At 42.2% G+C, this 15928-nt stretch overlaps 2 protein-coding genes and 1 long non-coding RNA gene across 5 annotated transcripts; 2 read left to right on the top strand and 1 right to left on the bottom strand.

Annotated features, from left to right (window-relative positions):
* Positions 1-857: 857 nt before the first annotated feature.
* On the bottom strand, positions 858-5439 carry LOC140356691 (cytochrome b-c1 complex subunit 6, mitochondrial-like). 2 transcript variants are annotated; one of them, XM_072441843.1, is made up of 4 exons: positions 5281-5439; positions 4924-4989; positions 2327-2488; positions 858-1163 (listed from the first exon to the last, which is right to left on the bottom strand). In XM_072441843.1, the coding sequence occupies exons 1-4, from the start codon at positions 5326-5328 to the stop codon at positions 1131-1133; spliced, it is 309 nt and encodes a 102-aa protein (XP_072297944.1). In that variant the 5' UTR covers positions 5329-5439; the 3' UTR covers positions 858-1130. The 2 variants fall into 2 exon arrangements, with proteins under 2 accessions (XP_072297944.1, XP_072297945.1); XM_072441844.1 differs by lacking the exon at positions 5281-5439 and having other exon boundaries at positions 4924-5001.
* On the top strand, positions 3990-4201 carry LOC140355779 (uncharacterized). The gene is made up of 2 exons (XR_011926023.1): positions 3990-4024; positions 4134-4201. It is a non-coding gene; the product is annotated as an uncharacterized lncRNA (long non-coding RNA).
* Positions 5440-5566: 127 nt separating the features above from the next.
* On the top strand, positions 5567-15703 carry nsun4 (NOP2/Sun RNA methyltransferase 4). 2 transcript variants are annotated; one of them, XM_072441834.1, is made up of 9 exons: positions 5567-5699; positions 7229-7448; positions 8322-8478; positions 9485-9639; positions 9909-10069; positions 12414-12538; positions 14316-14448; positions 15375-15520; positions 15557-15703. In XM_072441834.1, exons 1-8 carry the CDS (start codon positions 5607-5609, stop codon positions 15516-15518), a joined length of 1188 nt encoding a protein of 395 aa, XP_072297935.1. In that variant the 5' UTR covers positions 5567-5606; the 3' UTR covers positions 15519-15520; positions 15557-15703. The 2 variants fall into 2 exon arrangements, with proteins under 2 accessions (XP_072297935.1, XP_072297934.1); XM_072441833.1 differs by lacking the exon at positions 15557-15703 and having other exon boundaries at positions 15375-15542.
* The last annotated feature ends 225 nt before the right edge of the window (positions 15704-15928 follow it).

The raw sequence follows: 15928 nt of genomic DNA, 5'->3' as shown, positions 1-15928 counted from the left end.
TGATTGATTTGCTTACTCCCAAAAGCATTTCCCTGATCGGTTATACATGACATAACATGACTGAGGTTTGCAGTGGCTCCAGCCTTTACTCTGGCCCCTCTTCCTCGGGGGCCCAACAACTCAAATAACCCCAAACTAGCTTCTCGTGCTAGAGTACCCCCTAACTCAATAGTGATTCTTTATTGGGTATAAATCTGTAATTTTACTATATACTTTTAATTTTTAATAAATGACATACCAAGGATGTCAAATGTTAACTTTATATTCCCAAAGCTTTTAAATGTTCCGTTTACCATTTTACCTGACGGTATTTAAAAAAAATTGTTTTAATGGTCAATAGCAGTAATGAAAGTTAAATTGGCATAAAAGAATTGGATGAAAGTATCAGCAAAGTATATTGATAAGTAACTAAGCTGGTCATAAATTTTAGACTCTTGGTCACAGCAGCATTTTGGACTAATCACTGTTCCGGTTTTGTACATACTGTTGAAAAAGCTTCGCTCATAAGTATAAGGATAGAAATAAGACTTGGTATTGTTGTATTGATACAGAGTACCAACTGTAACTGGACTAAACCAAAGTTAAAAGGGTCTAAATAGGGGGATAAAAGTAAACTGCGTAACACAGGAATTCTGATTTCACAAGATGAATTCTTGCAACACTTTGATGCACATCTTGTTTTTCCTTTTATAATGAAAGCTCTAACTTGTCTTAGGAGCACCAATTTAGAAGTGACTCAAACTGTAGCGCGTGAATACATTATGAAAAGCTAAAATATTTGACCTAACATTACTGTAAATAAATGGAACATTGGCTGGCATGTAGTGCAAATAAACAAAAGACATTGTCAGACTGAAAACCCAAGATAACATTTATTTCATCTAGAACAATGAATTAACATCTGAAGTGGTGACTGGAGCAGCACATGTGTTCACACAGCACAGTGAGGTCATGTTAAGAGGGCGGGGTCATGTTCAGAAGGCGGGGTCATGTTCAGAAGGCGGGGTCATGTTCAGAAGGCGGGGGCTCCAGCTTCTGCCTCTGGTGGTCATGTTCAGGCTGGAGGCACGAGCACACCTCACATGTGATAAGTTAATGATTCATACAGATTAATGTGGACGTGGAGAAGGTCATTTGACTTTGTGGAAAAGCTTGTGTGCGACCTGCAAAGACAAACAATAGGAAACAGAAATATGGTCCATTTAGATTTGGATTCAGATCAATTTTATAATCTCCCAAAGATTAAAACATAATTATATCCAAATGTCCTGAATTCAAAATCAGTTTAGCCCCAGATATATTGCAAAAGCAGCTCTTGGGGTAAAAATAAAACCGCAGTGTGCCGTCTGCAATTAAGTATTTTAGTTTTTTTTCCTCTCTCTCTCCGAAGCAGGAAGTGTTCTGTTAGCATGGTAGAAAAAGCTTCAGTTGTAGTCATCTGGACTTCAGTTTGAGTCAAACTGAGTCCAGATGACTACAACTGAAGCTTTTTCTACTATGGAACACGCCTGGACGAATGAGGGATTACACCGACTTCTGTTAGCATGCTAATTGTCATTGTTTTGTTACAAAAACCTCACTTTGAAAAGTTGTGAAAAGCACTTCTAAACTCATCACAGTGAACTGTGGTCAACAGCAGGTACAGTGCACCAAACGCATTCATTTAGCAATCGATTAGCTCCAATTTCTTCAATTGTTTAAGCAAATGAATGCATTATCTGATAATGGTAAAATGATTTAGGACTTCTGATGAGATGTACATATATCTATCTGTATATGTACATGTACATACATTATATTAATCTGATTATGCAGGTCTAGGAATTATTTGATAACCTTATGGACACATATTCTACATCATTTGTACTATGTATTGGTTATTGGCCTATAAACAAGTACCTTTACTTTGGCCTCTGGTGTTTAAGAAGTCAATGTATGGACTGAAAACCACACATATGTAAGGTTATCCCTCACCAAGATGTGTGTTAGCTCCATCTAGTGGTGTCTAGATGGAGTGGAGTGGCATCTAGTCTAACCTAGTTTGACCCGACATGCTAATATAAGCACAGTAGTAAGGGATATGATTGGACGGCAGAAATGCTCAGAACGAGTCTGGAGATTATTTAAAGACATCTGAAGTCACAAATCAGGGGCATTTGGAACAGAGTGTTGAGGCTCAGAGTGAACATGATTAAAAGCTCAAGAGAAGTAAATTATAATAAATATGTGTCCTTGAACATTTGAAACGCTATAATAAAACTCAATATTGCTACATTTGTATGTTTTAGAGAATAGAGCAGTCTTATTTATCCTTCATGTGACTTACACAGTGGTCTCGTGCGTGTAGGAAGTCGAACAGCTCCTCTGTACACTCCTCCTCGGTGGAGGCCCTGGAGCCCACCCGCCCCTCGCACGCCTCCAGCTTCTCTCTGTAGTGGACGCAGTGCTCCGTCTCCTCACACTTGGTTCTTATCATTTCCAGAGGGTCCTGAGGAGGGACAGCACAACTCACTAGGACCTCGCCACGCCCACATGAACGAGTGTCAATAGCACAGCAGCAAATGTTTCCACATCATAATTTTATAGAAAATGTATATATTACACACACACACACACACACACACACACACACTTTTATTACTAATTATATGATATTCAGACAATGTTACAGTATGGAAACCAACAGAAATGTCTTTAAATGTATTAGTTGAGGTTTGCATTTCAGACAAATGTGAAATGTCTGTAAACTGAATCACAAATGTTAAAATAATAAAAATGTAAACTCTTATTTGAAAGTTTCCAACACAACTCTTGGATTTTTTTTCTTTTTAACTATAAACGAAATACAAAATATTCAAATTTAGCATATTGTCAAAAATTGAAGTGGGATCTGCCAAAACATTAACGCAATTTTCTTGGAATCAGTTTAAATCAAACCTGTTGCTCACTCAGAGGCCGACTGAAACAGGGAGTTTTTTATAAGCATGGAGCTGCATAAAAGGGTTTTAAGGTTTCATTCAGCCTCTATTGAAAGTGGGATTTGTTTAGGTTAGCAACAAATGCCACTGAGGCCCAGGAAAACCACTCCTGAGCAGAACTGTGACGAGCGCTGTAAGCTTAGGCTTGAGTCTGCTGAGCCTGGAGCTGAGCCTGGAGCAGAGCCTGGAGCAGATCTGTGCCCAGAGAGGTGAAGAAGGCACAAGGACTTTAGTCTGACTCACGACACTCAATGAGTCCTTTACCCTCCTGCGTCCGGGAGAAGGGACTGGGATCGTTATCAATATTGCCATCTTTATTCTTTACATTAAGTTAAACTAAAATTGCTAGACATCATTTGATCATTGATAATGTATAAACGTTTGCCTGTTCACTCATAATTCCTCTCCTTAGTTCTCTGATTGTGTCTCACCAAACACAAGAGTGTGTCCCTCATGTCCTAAAAGGTGGGGTCTTGGTGGAGGTGGGCGTGTGCTCTCCATAGTCTAATATCGAGTCTCCTCCAAAGCTGCTCTTGTGAGTGACACTGGTGAAACAGACGAGGCCTGAACTCCTCCGTTTATGCTCAGTCAAGAAAGAAATCAAGCAGTAGATCTGAAGCACATGGATGTTTCCTCTTCATGCCTTCAGATGGTGGACATGGTTTCTCATGCTTCTCTCAGGTTCATTACTTATTAGAGACATGACACATCACTGGGATTTGTACTCATGAGTGGGCTGGCCTTATTTGGCCACTAGGGGGCAAAGACATTGGTACACATTTATTTACAAGGCAATGCTTGGATTACTGCCTCTGGACATTTGTGCTTTGATCACACAGAGAACTGTGGACTCTCAGTCCTTGATTTAGTATTTGTTGTAAACAATATTAAACTTTGTTAATTATTGGAAATACCTGAACTATTGCAATTATACACATGAAAGTCATGTGGTCAGATGAGTCCCAAAAAATGTGTTTTTGGTATAAACTCCACTCGGCGTGTTGGAGAAGTAGTACGAGTACCATCCCAAGAACACCATCCCTACTGTGAAGCATGGGGGTGAAAACATCAGGCTTTGGATGTGGTTTCTGCACATGATGGCTTCACTGTATTAAGGAGAAAAATTGCGAGATTTTGGGTAACAACCTCCCTCAGTCAGAGCATTGAAGATGGGTCGTTGCTGGGTCCTCCAACATGACAATGACCCGAAGCACACAACCAGGAGAACCAAGGTGTGGCTCTGTAAGAAGCATATCAGGTGGAGTGGCCTAGCCAGTCTCCAGACATAAATCCAATGAAAAATCTCAAAAACCTGACAGATCTAGAGAAGATCTGTGAGGAGTGGACTAAAATCCCTGCTGCAGTGTGTGCAAACCTGGTCAAGAACAACAGGAAACGTTTGACCTCTGTAATTGTGAACAAGGATATCTGTACCAAATATTAAAATTGATTTAATTTAATCATTAGATGTGATTTCCATTTTTTCATTTAGATTCTGTCTCCCACAGTGGAAAAGCATCAACAATGAAAATTTCAGATTCCTCCACAATTTTTAAGTGGGAGAACTTACAAAATCTCAGGGTGTTAGTTATTTTTCTGTCTGATGAAGGGCAGCGCCCTAAACATCACTGTGGTGAGGAGAGAATAAATATAAAATATCTCTTTGGAGCCAATCAAGTTGTGACCGTTTCTGTGATCCTGCACACTCATCTTTATGGCATCAAACTTACTCATACACCATTGTTATTTTAGGCTTACTTTTATGAGTAACAATGTTCACAACTATGCTTGAATACAATGTATGATTATACACATTACATTAATCTTAATCAATTAAATAGGGTTGCCAATCAAAGCAGAGAACACCCCTTTGGAAGACTCTCTTTTGAACACACAAAATTTCAAAACTGGAATCATCACATCAACAACAACTAAATCAACTTACCACCAAATCCTCCTCTTCTTCCTCTTCTTCCTCTTCCTCCCCTTCTTCTTCAGCTGTCTCTTCCTCCTTCAGAAACATTAATTTATTTTTTCATCATTTTATAGTGAAACAATTATTGGGCAACAATACTTCAGAATTCAAGGACAAACCGGGATCTCTCATTACGTCCAATCAAACGTTTGTAAAAACAACAAATACAGGCTATAGTTTATGATGGGCTAAGCATCTACGAATAATAATCGATTAAACAAAAATAATGTGCAGATATATCCTAGGTGGATTCGGGTTACCTAATATTGTGGGCAATGCATTCGTCAAAAACGTGCCAACATATCATCAAAAGCGCATAAGGTTTACCTCATCATCGGGATCATCGTATGTGATCATCTTATTTTCCCAAACCATCTTGTCAAGTTAAAATGTGCGTAAAAGCAGCTGAAATGGTCAAAAAACCACCACTTGGCAGCGGCACAAGCGTTGAGGACGTGAGGTCGGTCACAGGCAGGAAGTGTGTCAAGGAAAGACCGGATAACGATTTTAATTGGTTGTACGGAACGATCCTTGTTTAGTTTGTCCAATGGCAAAGTTGAACAGACTAAACGTCCCGCCTCCTTTACTGCAGGAGCCGGAACTTGTGTTTGGGAGGACAGATAAAGTAGTCGGACGTAAAAGGCTGTGGCAACATGGCTCTGCTCGTGGAAACAAGGTTGATTTTAAGAAAAGTCAAAGATTTAAGATGTTTTATGATCAAAAGGAACAGAGTTAAAGCGAAATGGGTACGTGCCAAAGAAGGTTTATCATGTCATCATTGATTTTTATTGTTTGAGACTTTTTCTTGCATGAAAACACTGCAGCATTACAGCAATGAACTTGAAATATAGTATAAATGTTATTAGATGTTTTATTGTGCTCAGAAAATTTAAATTTAGGTTTGTGATTGATGGATGAAGGATTAATGCAATTTGAAATCAATAACAGACTTGTAGATGCTAATACGTCTCAAGAAAATGTCTTTGCAATTACTGTACTTTGTGTAAATATAGCTATGTTGGAGTAAATGTTACTAAACTAAACAACTAAACTGAAGTATAGCATTAGAGCTGGGCAATTTGACTTGATGTTAACTAAAAATGAATGATAACATAAACACTGTTCCAAACTATATGCTTTTGCTGAAGACTGGCTAGACCTCTCACTTAATATGCTAATAATTGGAAATCTATAGATATTAGATATTGCATATGATGATATAATTATTAGCTTACTTCTGTCCTAGGAAAGTTAGAACAGGACACATTTGCCTGTGTTTAGTGTGTGAGATGGGGATATTTTGAAAACATATTTAACATTGATACCAGTGTTAAAACGTGAAATCGTTAATAAGCTTTCAATATAATTCAAACACCTGCATAAACTTTTAACTAGCTCCATTTGACACAAAAAACGGTCAACAACTCTGGGTTGCGCAATTTGGGGAAAATAATCTGCTATTGTGATTAGATCTGGGATTCATGTTCTGATACCACGATTCTGTGGAAAGTTGTCATTAGAATGCATCCAAAAAGACTGAAATCGGCATTTAAACCGACAAACTAATACAATAATCCTATATCTTTCAGCATAGTATGCTGTTTAATGGATCTAAACTACAGGGTACAGTTTTTTTATGCTGAATAAGTAAGATTTTTTTATTGTTTTGTAAAAATAAATTCAGCCTTTGTGATGCTATTACAATGATCTTGCTGCTCTACTTCAAACCACATACTTTTACTGACAGAGGAAAGGGGCTTCATAAAAAATAATAAATAAAAATAATTTAAAAAAAACAAAGAATTGGGCTGTCACTATTATCATGTTTATTTATTTGCGTTAACATTTTTTAAATTATCTTTTAAATTAATATGTCTTCTCTTCTCTGACGTCCTTTTATCTGAACACAGACAAAATAGAATAAAGTTTAAAATGATTATTTTTACACACACACACACACACACACACACACACACACACACTTGTGACGCACAATTGTAGGTAACACCTATTCCTCATTTGTTTCTGTCTGTTCAGCCTACCAACTGTTATGTTTACGTGCCATGTTTATGACTTTGTACTGTAAATGTATATTAACTGACCACTTTTTGCCTTGTTTGTCCGTCTTTTGCATAAAAAAAAAGTCCCAAGAAGACAATTTCAAACATTAGGGTCTTTTTAATTAAAATGTTTCTAATTGCACAGCACAACCACGCAGTCCCTTCTCATATCTCGCTCTGCACAACACAAACCTTACTCTCGATCCTTTTGCCAGGCTGCGACGCGTCCGAAGTACCCCGCCACCAGGCTGGCGCTCCAGCACATGGACGCGGTGTACGGCTCCCAGCTGGGCTCCCTGTGGCCCTCAGTCAGGGTGGCTCTGCTGTGCGAGAGGAAGTACGGCGCTCTGGTCAACACGCACTCGCACCACGACGTCATCTCTGAGCTGCAGCGTCAGGGCTGTGCAGACTTCATCACTGACACGGCACTCGGAGGTAATCAGACGTGTCTGAGTGTGGAGTCTGAAGACGTGGGATAGTTTGGGAAAGATGAGCTGCACTTAGATTATATTATAAAGTAGAGCTGCACATTGATAGCAAGAAACTAGGGCTGAGATCAGATTGTTAACACCAAGTTCCAGGAGCATTTAAGGGACAGTGTCATTGTCCCTCGTCCCCACGGACATTGTTTAATCCATTTTTCACTGTCGCCCTCGGAGCCAACTGTTGTTGTGATTTTGGGTGTTACAAAAATAAATTGAATTGAATTGTCTATGTATCTTACGAAAAAACTATTTATCCCAATACCAAGGTTCTTTACTTTTTCCACAATGTGATTTGAAATCTAAAAAGTCAGACAGTATCAGCCCTAATTTAGCCTAATTTAGTTTTGGGCTCTGTGATTTGTAATTCTGGTGTAAATTAAGGTATTTGCATTTTTGTTTTAATTTAGCTAAACTGATCATGACATTGAGCAGTGATTAGATGTATTTATTATGAGGTGGTTTGTGGTCAGGGACTTCCTAAAAGTTCTACGTTTGGTTCCGGGGGTGGAGGTGCTTTAGTGTTCTTATTTTATTGCCTTTTCTCAGCCAAAGTTTATTTTTGTCAATATGTTATTCCACAATTAGGATTAGGGCTGGGTTAGGTCTAGGAACATGGAGCGCTAGTCTTGCCCCGCAACAAAATGCTTCTACATTTAAGGAGTCCCAAACCGGCCAGTCGGCTGCGGTGGCCGTACAGGACACGGCTACTGCAAGACTCACTCCAGATAGTGAGTGTGAGGGCGCAAAGTGCACAATTACTATACCAGTGATCGCTTTATTACGGATCTATAACAATGTGGTTGTATTTTATGTATACCAACAGAGTCAGAGTTGGAGCAAAATCCTTGTGTGCCTGTGCGAGGAGAGTTTGGATCTCAAGGTGACCTGAAGACCACCTCAGATGTTTCTCCTGGGCTCAACTCCAACATCAAGTGCTTTGTGTTTCCTCGAGGAGACATCAGCAGGTTCAAACCCGCCCGGTCAGTCTGGAGTCTTTCCACTGTGTTCACTGTAAAGTTTGGCTTTCATAGACGGGCGATATATTGTTAATGTGGTGTTGAAAATACTTGTTTTGAAGATATGCATGATTGTTATAGCTACAACTTTCTAAAAGCTGCATGCAAAGTTGAGGAAAAAGAAAAGAAAACTTGAAATTGTAATCTTCTATATTTAAGAATACTAACTGATATATCTGTACTTAGTTCATTTTACAGTTCATTTATTTTCATGTTTTTGCAGATTTCTGATGGTATGCCACCATTAATAGCACACGCTTTACTTGACTTACTTTAATACAAAGATGTTCTGCAACCATATTCTGTCTCCACAATTCTAAATGGGCGTGATTGACAGGTGGATTAACCAATCAGCCGAAACGCATGTCGGTACACGTGCAATGGTGTGGATTTTTGCTGAATCAGTGTGTCAGACATGAGTGGTTGTCTATTCTGAGATTTATTATTTTGATTTATTAGAGTACTCAATCATTCGATTATGCTGCTCCCACAGCTTGGAACACTATCTTTGAGGCGTTTTTGCTTGATTTTAAAGGCACAGTGTGTAACTTTTGTAAAGGTGGAAGGTCGGCAGCATGATACTTCAGTATATTCTCCATGCAGATAGATAATTGTTATGCATACTGTGGAATATTATATTTAAAGGAACAACAATTCTGTGGAAATGAGCAACAAGAGGCTCCTTCAGGCCAGTACGAGTCAGGTTTGTGGAGATGCAAGATCAGTTACTGTAAGCACACATGTTTTTATACATTTCTAGTGCTATAAAACAATCTAAGATGAAAAAAAATATTTTTGGGGACTAGAAGGTTACATTCTGTGCCTTTTTTATTTATTAAAAGAATCCCATGAACATGATTTGGGCTTTTAAATGTTCTTTTATTGCAAATGTTTAAATGATGTGTGTTGACATTTCTACTTTTAGCCCAGGTTTGGTCCGTAATAGCAGTGTTTGTTTGTCTGTGCCCAGGCCTGACCCAGACGGGCTGCTGGGATACTATCTGATGGACGCAGCCTCGGTCCTGCCCTGCCTGGCTCTGGACGTCCGGGAGGGGCACACTGTTCTGGACCTGTGTGCGGCTCCTGGAGGGAAGGCACTGGCCATCATGCAGACATACAGACTAGGTATGTGTGAGGGTAAAAAAAAGTCATTGCACGTAGGGTTCAACATTGTCAGTCATTTGAAGTCTTGAACCATCTTCAATCATCCCATTTTTATAGTTTTCAATCAGTGTTGAGGTATTAAATGATACCAATAAAAAGTATAACAAGTTTCTTTTAAACAGAATTCCATATTTTGGCTGCAGAGAGTGTAGGATGTGATACAAACAGCTGAATGAAAGCTTGAATCACCTTTTCCTCATACGCATGCATTGTTTTATGGATTTGGTTAGGTTTCCTTTGTTTGAACGACGCTTCGGTTTCCCGGACGATACGCCTCCGGAGGGTCCTGCACAGCTACATCCCCAAAGCGCTACTCTCAGACCACACACTGCGTATCAGCTCCTTCAACGGCTCCATGTGGGGGGAGATCGAGAGGGACACCTTTGACAGAGTGAGTCTTAAACCGACGCTTCATATGAGGCTTAACTCAGCTTTTACCCACATGTTCGTATATTTAGACTTACTTTATGATGATGACATTTTGTAGATTAAATTTGCTTGTATTTAATATATGCACATGCACAGGTTCTGGGTGGGATATGGGAGAGGGATTGATTGATTGATTGATATATACAATTTTCCTTACAAGAATTAATTTCCATTGTGCATCTGCTTGTCCGTCTAGGTCAAAGTTTATAATCCCCTAAAAAAGAGTTTGCTGTTTAGAAGTTTAGAATAATTCTGTTATACTTGTACAATGTGGTCTAACAGCACTAATTCTGTTTAAATGACCAAATCAATGTTCAAATAAATTCCCACAATAAAAAAGAACAAGCAAATATTTTAAAAGACACTTTAAAAGAGAGATAAACAGTTGGTTATTAAAGTAAAATACAATTAAAACAGAAGAGTATTGTTGGAAGAAGTGTTCACCAAGATGATCCATACACTTTAAACGGTGTGGTGTGATTCTAAATGTCTGTTTTTTTTTATAATAACTTGAATTATGTTTATTGGACGGAAAATGTTAACGTTGTAAATTGAAGCAGAAATCTGTTAATTTTACCCAAAGGCACAAAGGTGAGCCCAAACTGAGAACGGGTGTTATTTGAGTGTAGGAAAAAGTGCAGTGGCTCCAGTCAAACGGTAAACCCAGACTCGGACTCCAGCGTAGAGAGGGAAAGTGGTCTGTTCTCTGTGGATGAGCTCAAGATAGTGATTTTAACTCATAAATGTTACTTGTCTATTTCCATCAGACAGGTTCAGTCTGGTGTGAGCTGTGTTTGGATTCTGTGTGATTTGTGTAGAATTTTAGTAAGAACTTGACAGAGAGCTGGAATGTGTGTCTGTGCGCTGTGTGTCTGTGCGCTGTGTGTCTGTGCGCTGTGTGTCTGTGCTCTGCGTGTCTGTGCGCTGCGTGTCTGCGCTGTGTGTCTGTGCTCTGCGTGTCTGTGCGCTGTGTGTCTGTGCGCTGTGTGTCTGTGCGCTGTGTGTCTGTGCGCTGTGTGTCTGTGCTCTGCGTGTCTGTGCGCTGCGTGTCTGCGCTGCGTGTCTGTGCGCTGCGTGTCTGTGCGCTGCGTGTCTGCGCTGCGTGTCTGTGCGCTGTGTGTCTGTGCGCTGTGTGTCTGTGCGCTGTGTGTCTGTGCGCTGTGTGTCTGTGCGCTGCGTGTCTGCGCTGCGTGTCTGTGCTCTGCGTGTCTGTGCGCTGCGTGTCTGCGCTGTGTGTCTGTGCTCTGCGTGTCTGTGCGCTGTGTGTCTGCGCTGTGTGTCTGTGCTCTGCGTGTCTGTGCGCTGCGTGTCTGTGCGCTGCGTGTCTGTGCGCTGCGTGTCTGCGCTGCGTGTCTGTGCGCTGTGTGTCTGTGCTCTGCGTGTCTGTGCGCTGCGTGTCTGCGCTGTGTGTCTGTGCTCTGCGTGTCTGTGCGCTGTGTGTCTGCGCTGCGTGTCTGTGCGCTGCGTGTCTGTGCGCTGCGTGTCTGTGCGCTGCGTGTCTGCGCTGCGTGTCTGTGCGCTGCGTGTCTGTGCGCTGCGTGTCTGTGCTCTGCGTGTCTGTGCTCTGGGTGTCTGTGCTCTGGGTGTGTCTGTGCTCTGGGTGTGTCTGTGCTCTGGGTGTGTCTGTGCTCTGGGTGTGTCTGTGCTCTGGGTGTGTCTGTGCTCTGGGTGTGTCTGTGCGCTGGGTGTGTCTGTGCGCTGGGTGTCTGTGCGCTGCGTGTCTGTGCGCTGCGTGTCTGTGCTCTGCGTGTCTGTGCGCTGCGTGTCTGTGCTCTGCGTGTCTGTGCGCTGGGTGTGTCTGTGCTCTGCGTGTCTGTGCTCTGCGTGTCTGTGCTCTGCGTGTCTGTGCGCTGCGTGTCTGCTCTGCGTGTCTGTGCTCTGCGTGTCTGTGCTCTGCGTGTCTGCGCGTCTGTGCACTGCGTGTCTGCGATCTGCGTCTCTGCGCGTCTGTGCGCTGCATGTCTGTTTATCTGGACTGTGCAGTGTACAGCTGTAGAAAGTGCTTGTGGAAGGGCGCCACCTGCTGGTGTTTGTGTAACATCATAATGAGGCATAATGAGTCTGGAGCCACACACTGCAGACAGGACAGTGCACACATCAAAGAATACATCCTGAGGTCCGGCATAGCACTGGTCAGCAGGGGGCGTTGTGACCCAATCTGCTCCAATAAACCTGCTAACGGAATGTTTGACCAGGGCAGGCTCGACACTCACTTATTCACTGTAGCGTGTGTCAAATCCACAGGAGTTTCATACTTTAAAAGTAAAAGCTGATTGTAAATGTTGAGTTTGTGTGTGGTGTTTCAGGTGCTCGTGGACGTCCCGTGTACCACAGACAGACACTCGGTCACAGAGGACGATAACAACATCTTCAACAGGAGTCGCAGCGTCGAGAGGAGGGGGCTTCCACAGCTGCAGACTGAGCTCCTGCTGTGAGGACCCCTGTAGTCCACATTTAGACCTCACCTAGACCTGGGCTGGCTTTACAACTGGATGTGTCCTGGTTTAGTCCTAGTTTAGACCTTGATTAGTCCTTGTTTGGACCTGATGGTTTAGTCGTGTGTTTAGGTTATGTTCATACTTGTTCTCAAATCCCATCAGGACTAAACCATGACTAGAACAAGACCAAACTCATTCTAAATCAGGACAGGACTCGACCAGGACCTTACCTAACAAGCCCTTAGTGTTATTTAGACCTACTATAGACCAGAGTTTAGTCCCAGGTTTTAGACCTGCTCTTTAGTCCTGCTTTAGTCCTGCTTTAGACCTGTTTTAGACCTGCTCTTTAGTCCTGCTTTAGTCCTGCTTTAGACCTGCTCTTTAGTCCTGCTTTAGTCCTGCTCTTTAGTCCTGCTTTAGTCCTGCTTTAGACCTGCTCTTTAGTCCTGCTTTAGACCTGCTTTAGTCCTGCTTTAGTCCTGCTTTAGACCTGCTTTAGTCCTGCTTTAGACCTGCTTTAGTCCTGCTTTAGACCTGCTTTAGTCCTGCTCTTTAGTCCTGCTTTAGACCTGCTTTAGTCCTGCTTTAGTCCTGCTTTAGACCTGCTTTAGTCCTGCTTTAGTCCTGCTTTAGTCCTGCTTTAGTCCTGCTTTAGTCCTGCTCTTTAGTCCTGCTTTAGTCCTGCTTTAGTCCTGCTTTAGACCTGCTTTAGACCTGCTTTAGTCCTGCTTTAGTCCTGCTTTAGTCCTGCTCTTTAGTCCTGCTTTAGTCCTGCTTTAGTCCTGCTTTAGTCCTGCTTTAGACCTGCTTTAGTCCTGCTTTAGTCCTGCTCTTTAGTCCTGCTTTAGTCCTGCTTTAGACCTGCTTTAGACCTGCTTTAGTCCTGCTCTTTAGTCCTGCTTTAGTCCTGCTTTAGTCCTGCTTTAGTCCTGCTTTAGACCTGCTTTAGTCCTGCTTTAGACCTGCTTTAGTCCTGCTTTAGTCCTGCTCTTTAGACCTGCTTTAGTCCTGCTTTAGACCTGCTTTAGTCCTGCTTTAGTCCTGCTTTAGACCTGCTTTAGACCTGCTTTAGTCCTGCTTTAGTCCTGCTTTAGTCCTGCTTTAGTCCTGCTTTAGTCCTGCTTTAGTCCTGCTTTAGACCTGCTTTAGTCCCGCTTTAGTCCTGCTTTAGACCTGCTTTAGTCCTGCTTTAGTCCTGCTTTAGTCCTGCTTTAGACCTGCTTTAGTCCTGCTTTAGTCCTGCTTTAGTCCTGCTTTAGACCTGCTTTTGACCTGCTTTAGCCCTGCTTTAGTCCTGCTTTAGTCCTGCTTTAGTCCTGCTTTAGACCTGCTTTAGACCTGCTTTAGCCCTGCTTTAGCCCTGCTTTAGTCCTGCTTTAGTCCTGCTTTAGTCCTGCTTTAGTCCTGCTTTAGACCTGCTTTAGACCTGCTTTAGCCCTGCTTTAGCCCTGCTTTTAGTCCTGCTTTTAGTCCTGCTTTAGTCCTGCTTTTAGACCTGCTTTAGTCCTGCTTTAGTCCTGCTTTAGACCTGCTTTAGACCTGCTTTAGGCCTGCTTTAGGCCTGCTTTAGTCCTGCTTTAGTCCTGCTTTAGGCCTGCTTTAGTCCTGCTTTAGACCTGCTTTAGACCTGCTTTAGACCTGCTTTAGCCCTGCTTTTAGTCCTGCTTTAGTCCTGCTTTAGTCCTTCTTCAGTCCTTCTTCAGTCCTTCTTCAGACCTTCCAAATGCAAGTTGTCTATATGAGTTGAATTTGGTGTATCTGGGTGTTTAGGGCGGGGCTGGAGGCGGCCCGTCCCGGGGGGGAGGTGCTGTACTCCACGTGCACACTGTCCCAGCAGCAGAACCAGGCCGTGGTGGAGCAGGCTGTGCAGCTGGCCCTGGAGCGGCACGGTATCCAGATCCAGGTAAGAGAGACTGGACACTGTCGGTGTTTGTGGCTGGTTTATGCTTCTCCATCAAAACTACACAGACCTGACCCACGCACACGGCAGCCAATCACAAAGCTTGCAGCTCTTCGTGTAGCCTGCTTTCTGGTTGGCTGCCGTGCTTCGGTCCGGTCTGCCTACATTTGATGGAGAAGCATAACCAACCTTCAGGTTTAAATCCAGCTTCAAGCAACACAAGAATCTAAAGTTAGTCAGTTTGCATCGGTTGCTTTTGTCAACTCAGAACCTACTCCAAAACTTTGTGTAAGTTCAAGCACAGTCTAGCAACAGGCCAGAAGACTCGTCATGTCAAGCGCATCCATTAGGAGGAGTCTTTAGTTAATTAGTCCACATTCACTCTGAAAAATACACACTCATTCATAAACAAGCACACATGGACACTGGAGGACACTACGATGGTAACAACACAAGACGGGATCGGGTATTTACAAGTTGGTATGGCCATGGTTTTTATATCGTACTTTACTTGTACTTTATTCATATTGTTGTTGTTATTAGTATTATTATGATTATGAAGTAACAACAGTCATACTTGAGTATACGTGTCGCTTCCTCTTCCCTCTGAGTAAATCTACAAGTGACAAATACTTTATATTGGCAGTATTAAATTATCCGATCATGTGTGTTTCTTGCACCACTCTTTCAGATATGATTTAATTGTTCTAAGTTTGTCTTAATAATAAATCAGATGTTAGGTCCAGACATTCACTTATTTGTGGAGTAGTTTTCCCGAACACCTTTTTTGCCCTTGTACAGTACAAGTTGTGTTTACTCTCTGTTGTTCTTTGGATTTGGAGCCCGCTCACAGCAGTGGTTCCAGTGCTTGTAGTTCCGCTGTGTTGCTTGTTGTAAAGCTGTAGTATTTGTGTGTGTTTGTACTGCAGGTGGTGGATCTGAAGCCCCTGACACGCAGCTTCACAAACGCATTTCACTTTGCTCCGGAGCCGTCTGTGGGTGAACTGGTGCTGCCGCATTTATCCGCTAACTTTGGACCTATTTACATGTGCAAGCTCAGGAGGCTCATGTAGACCTGCACCTGCACTTGCGACTGCACCTGCACCTGCACCTGCAGCTGCACCTGCAGAGACCGGATTCTCCATCAGGGACTGAGCCGGACACTGTTTGGGACGAGTGGAAGAACTATGAAATGACATGCGGACGGCTTTGAAGAAACCTGGAGGAAAGTTCAGAACGATGAAAACTAAGGTTTCCTTCTCAGTACAATTTTAATTCTAATCAGGATCCGTTACCTGGATCGTTTGGGTAATATTGAACGTGTAATCGAACCCTGATTTGAGCCAAAGAAGCTGCTCTGCTCCAGTTGGAAAGGTTGGTCTGGGTCCATTTGAATCAAGGAAGGAAAAAAAAGCCAAAAGCCAAAGAATGGGTCCAAACACTAAAACGCTAAAATCAAATCAAATCAATTTATTTTTGTAAG

This window comes from Eucyclogobius newberryi, unplaced genomic scaffold, assembly GCF_026437365.1.
Source record: "Eucyclogobius newberryi isolate DKJ021-1_F unplaced genomic scaffold, fEucNew1.0.hap1 SCAF_12, whole genome shotgun sequence".
Taxonomy (NCBI): domain Eukaryota; kingdom Metazoa; phylum Chordata; class Actinopteri; order Gobiiformes; family Gobiidae; genus Eucyclogobius; species Eucyclogobius newberryi.
This window is presented reverse-complemented; position numbering and strand designations above follow the sequence as displayed.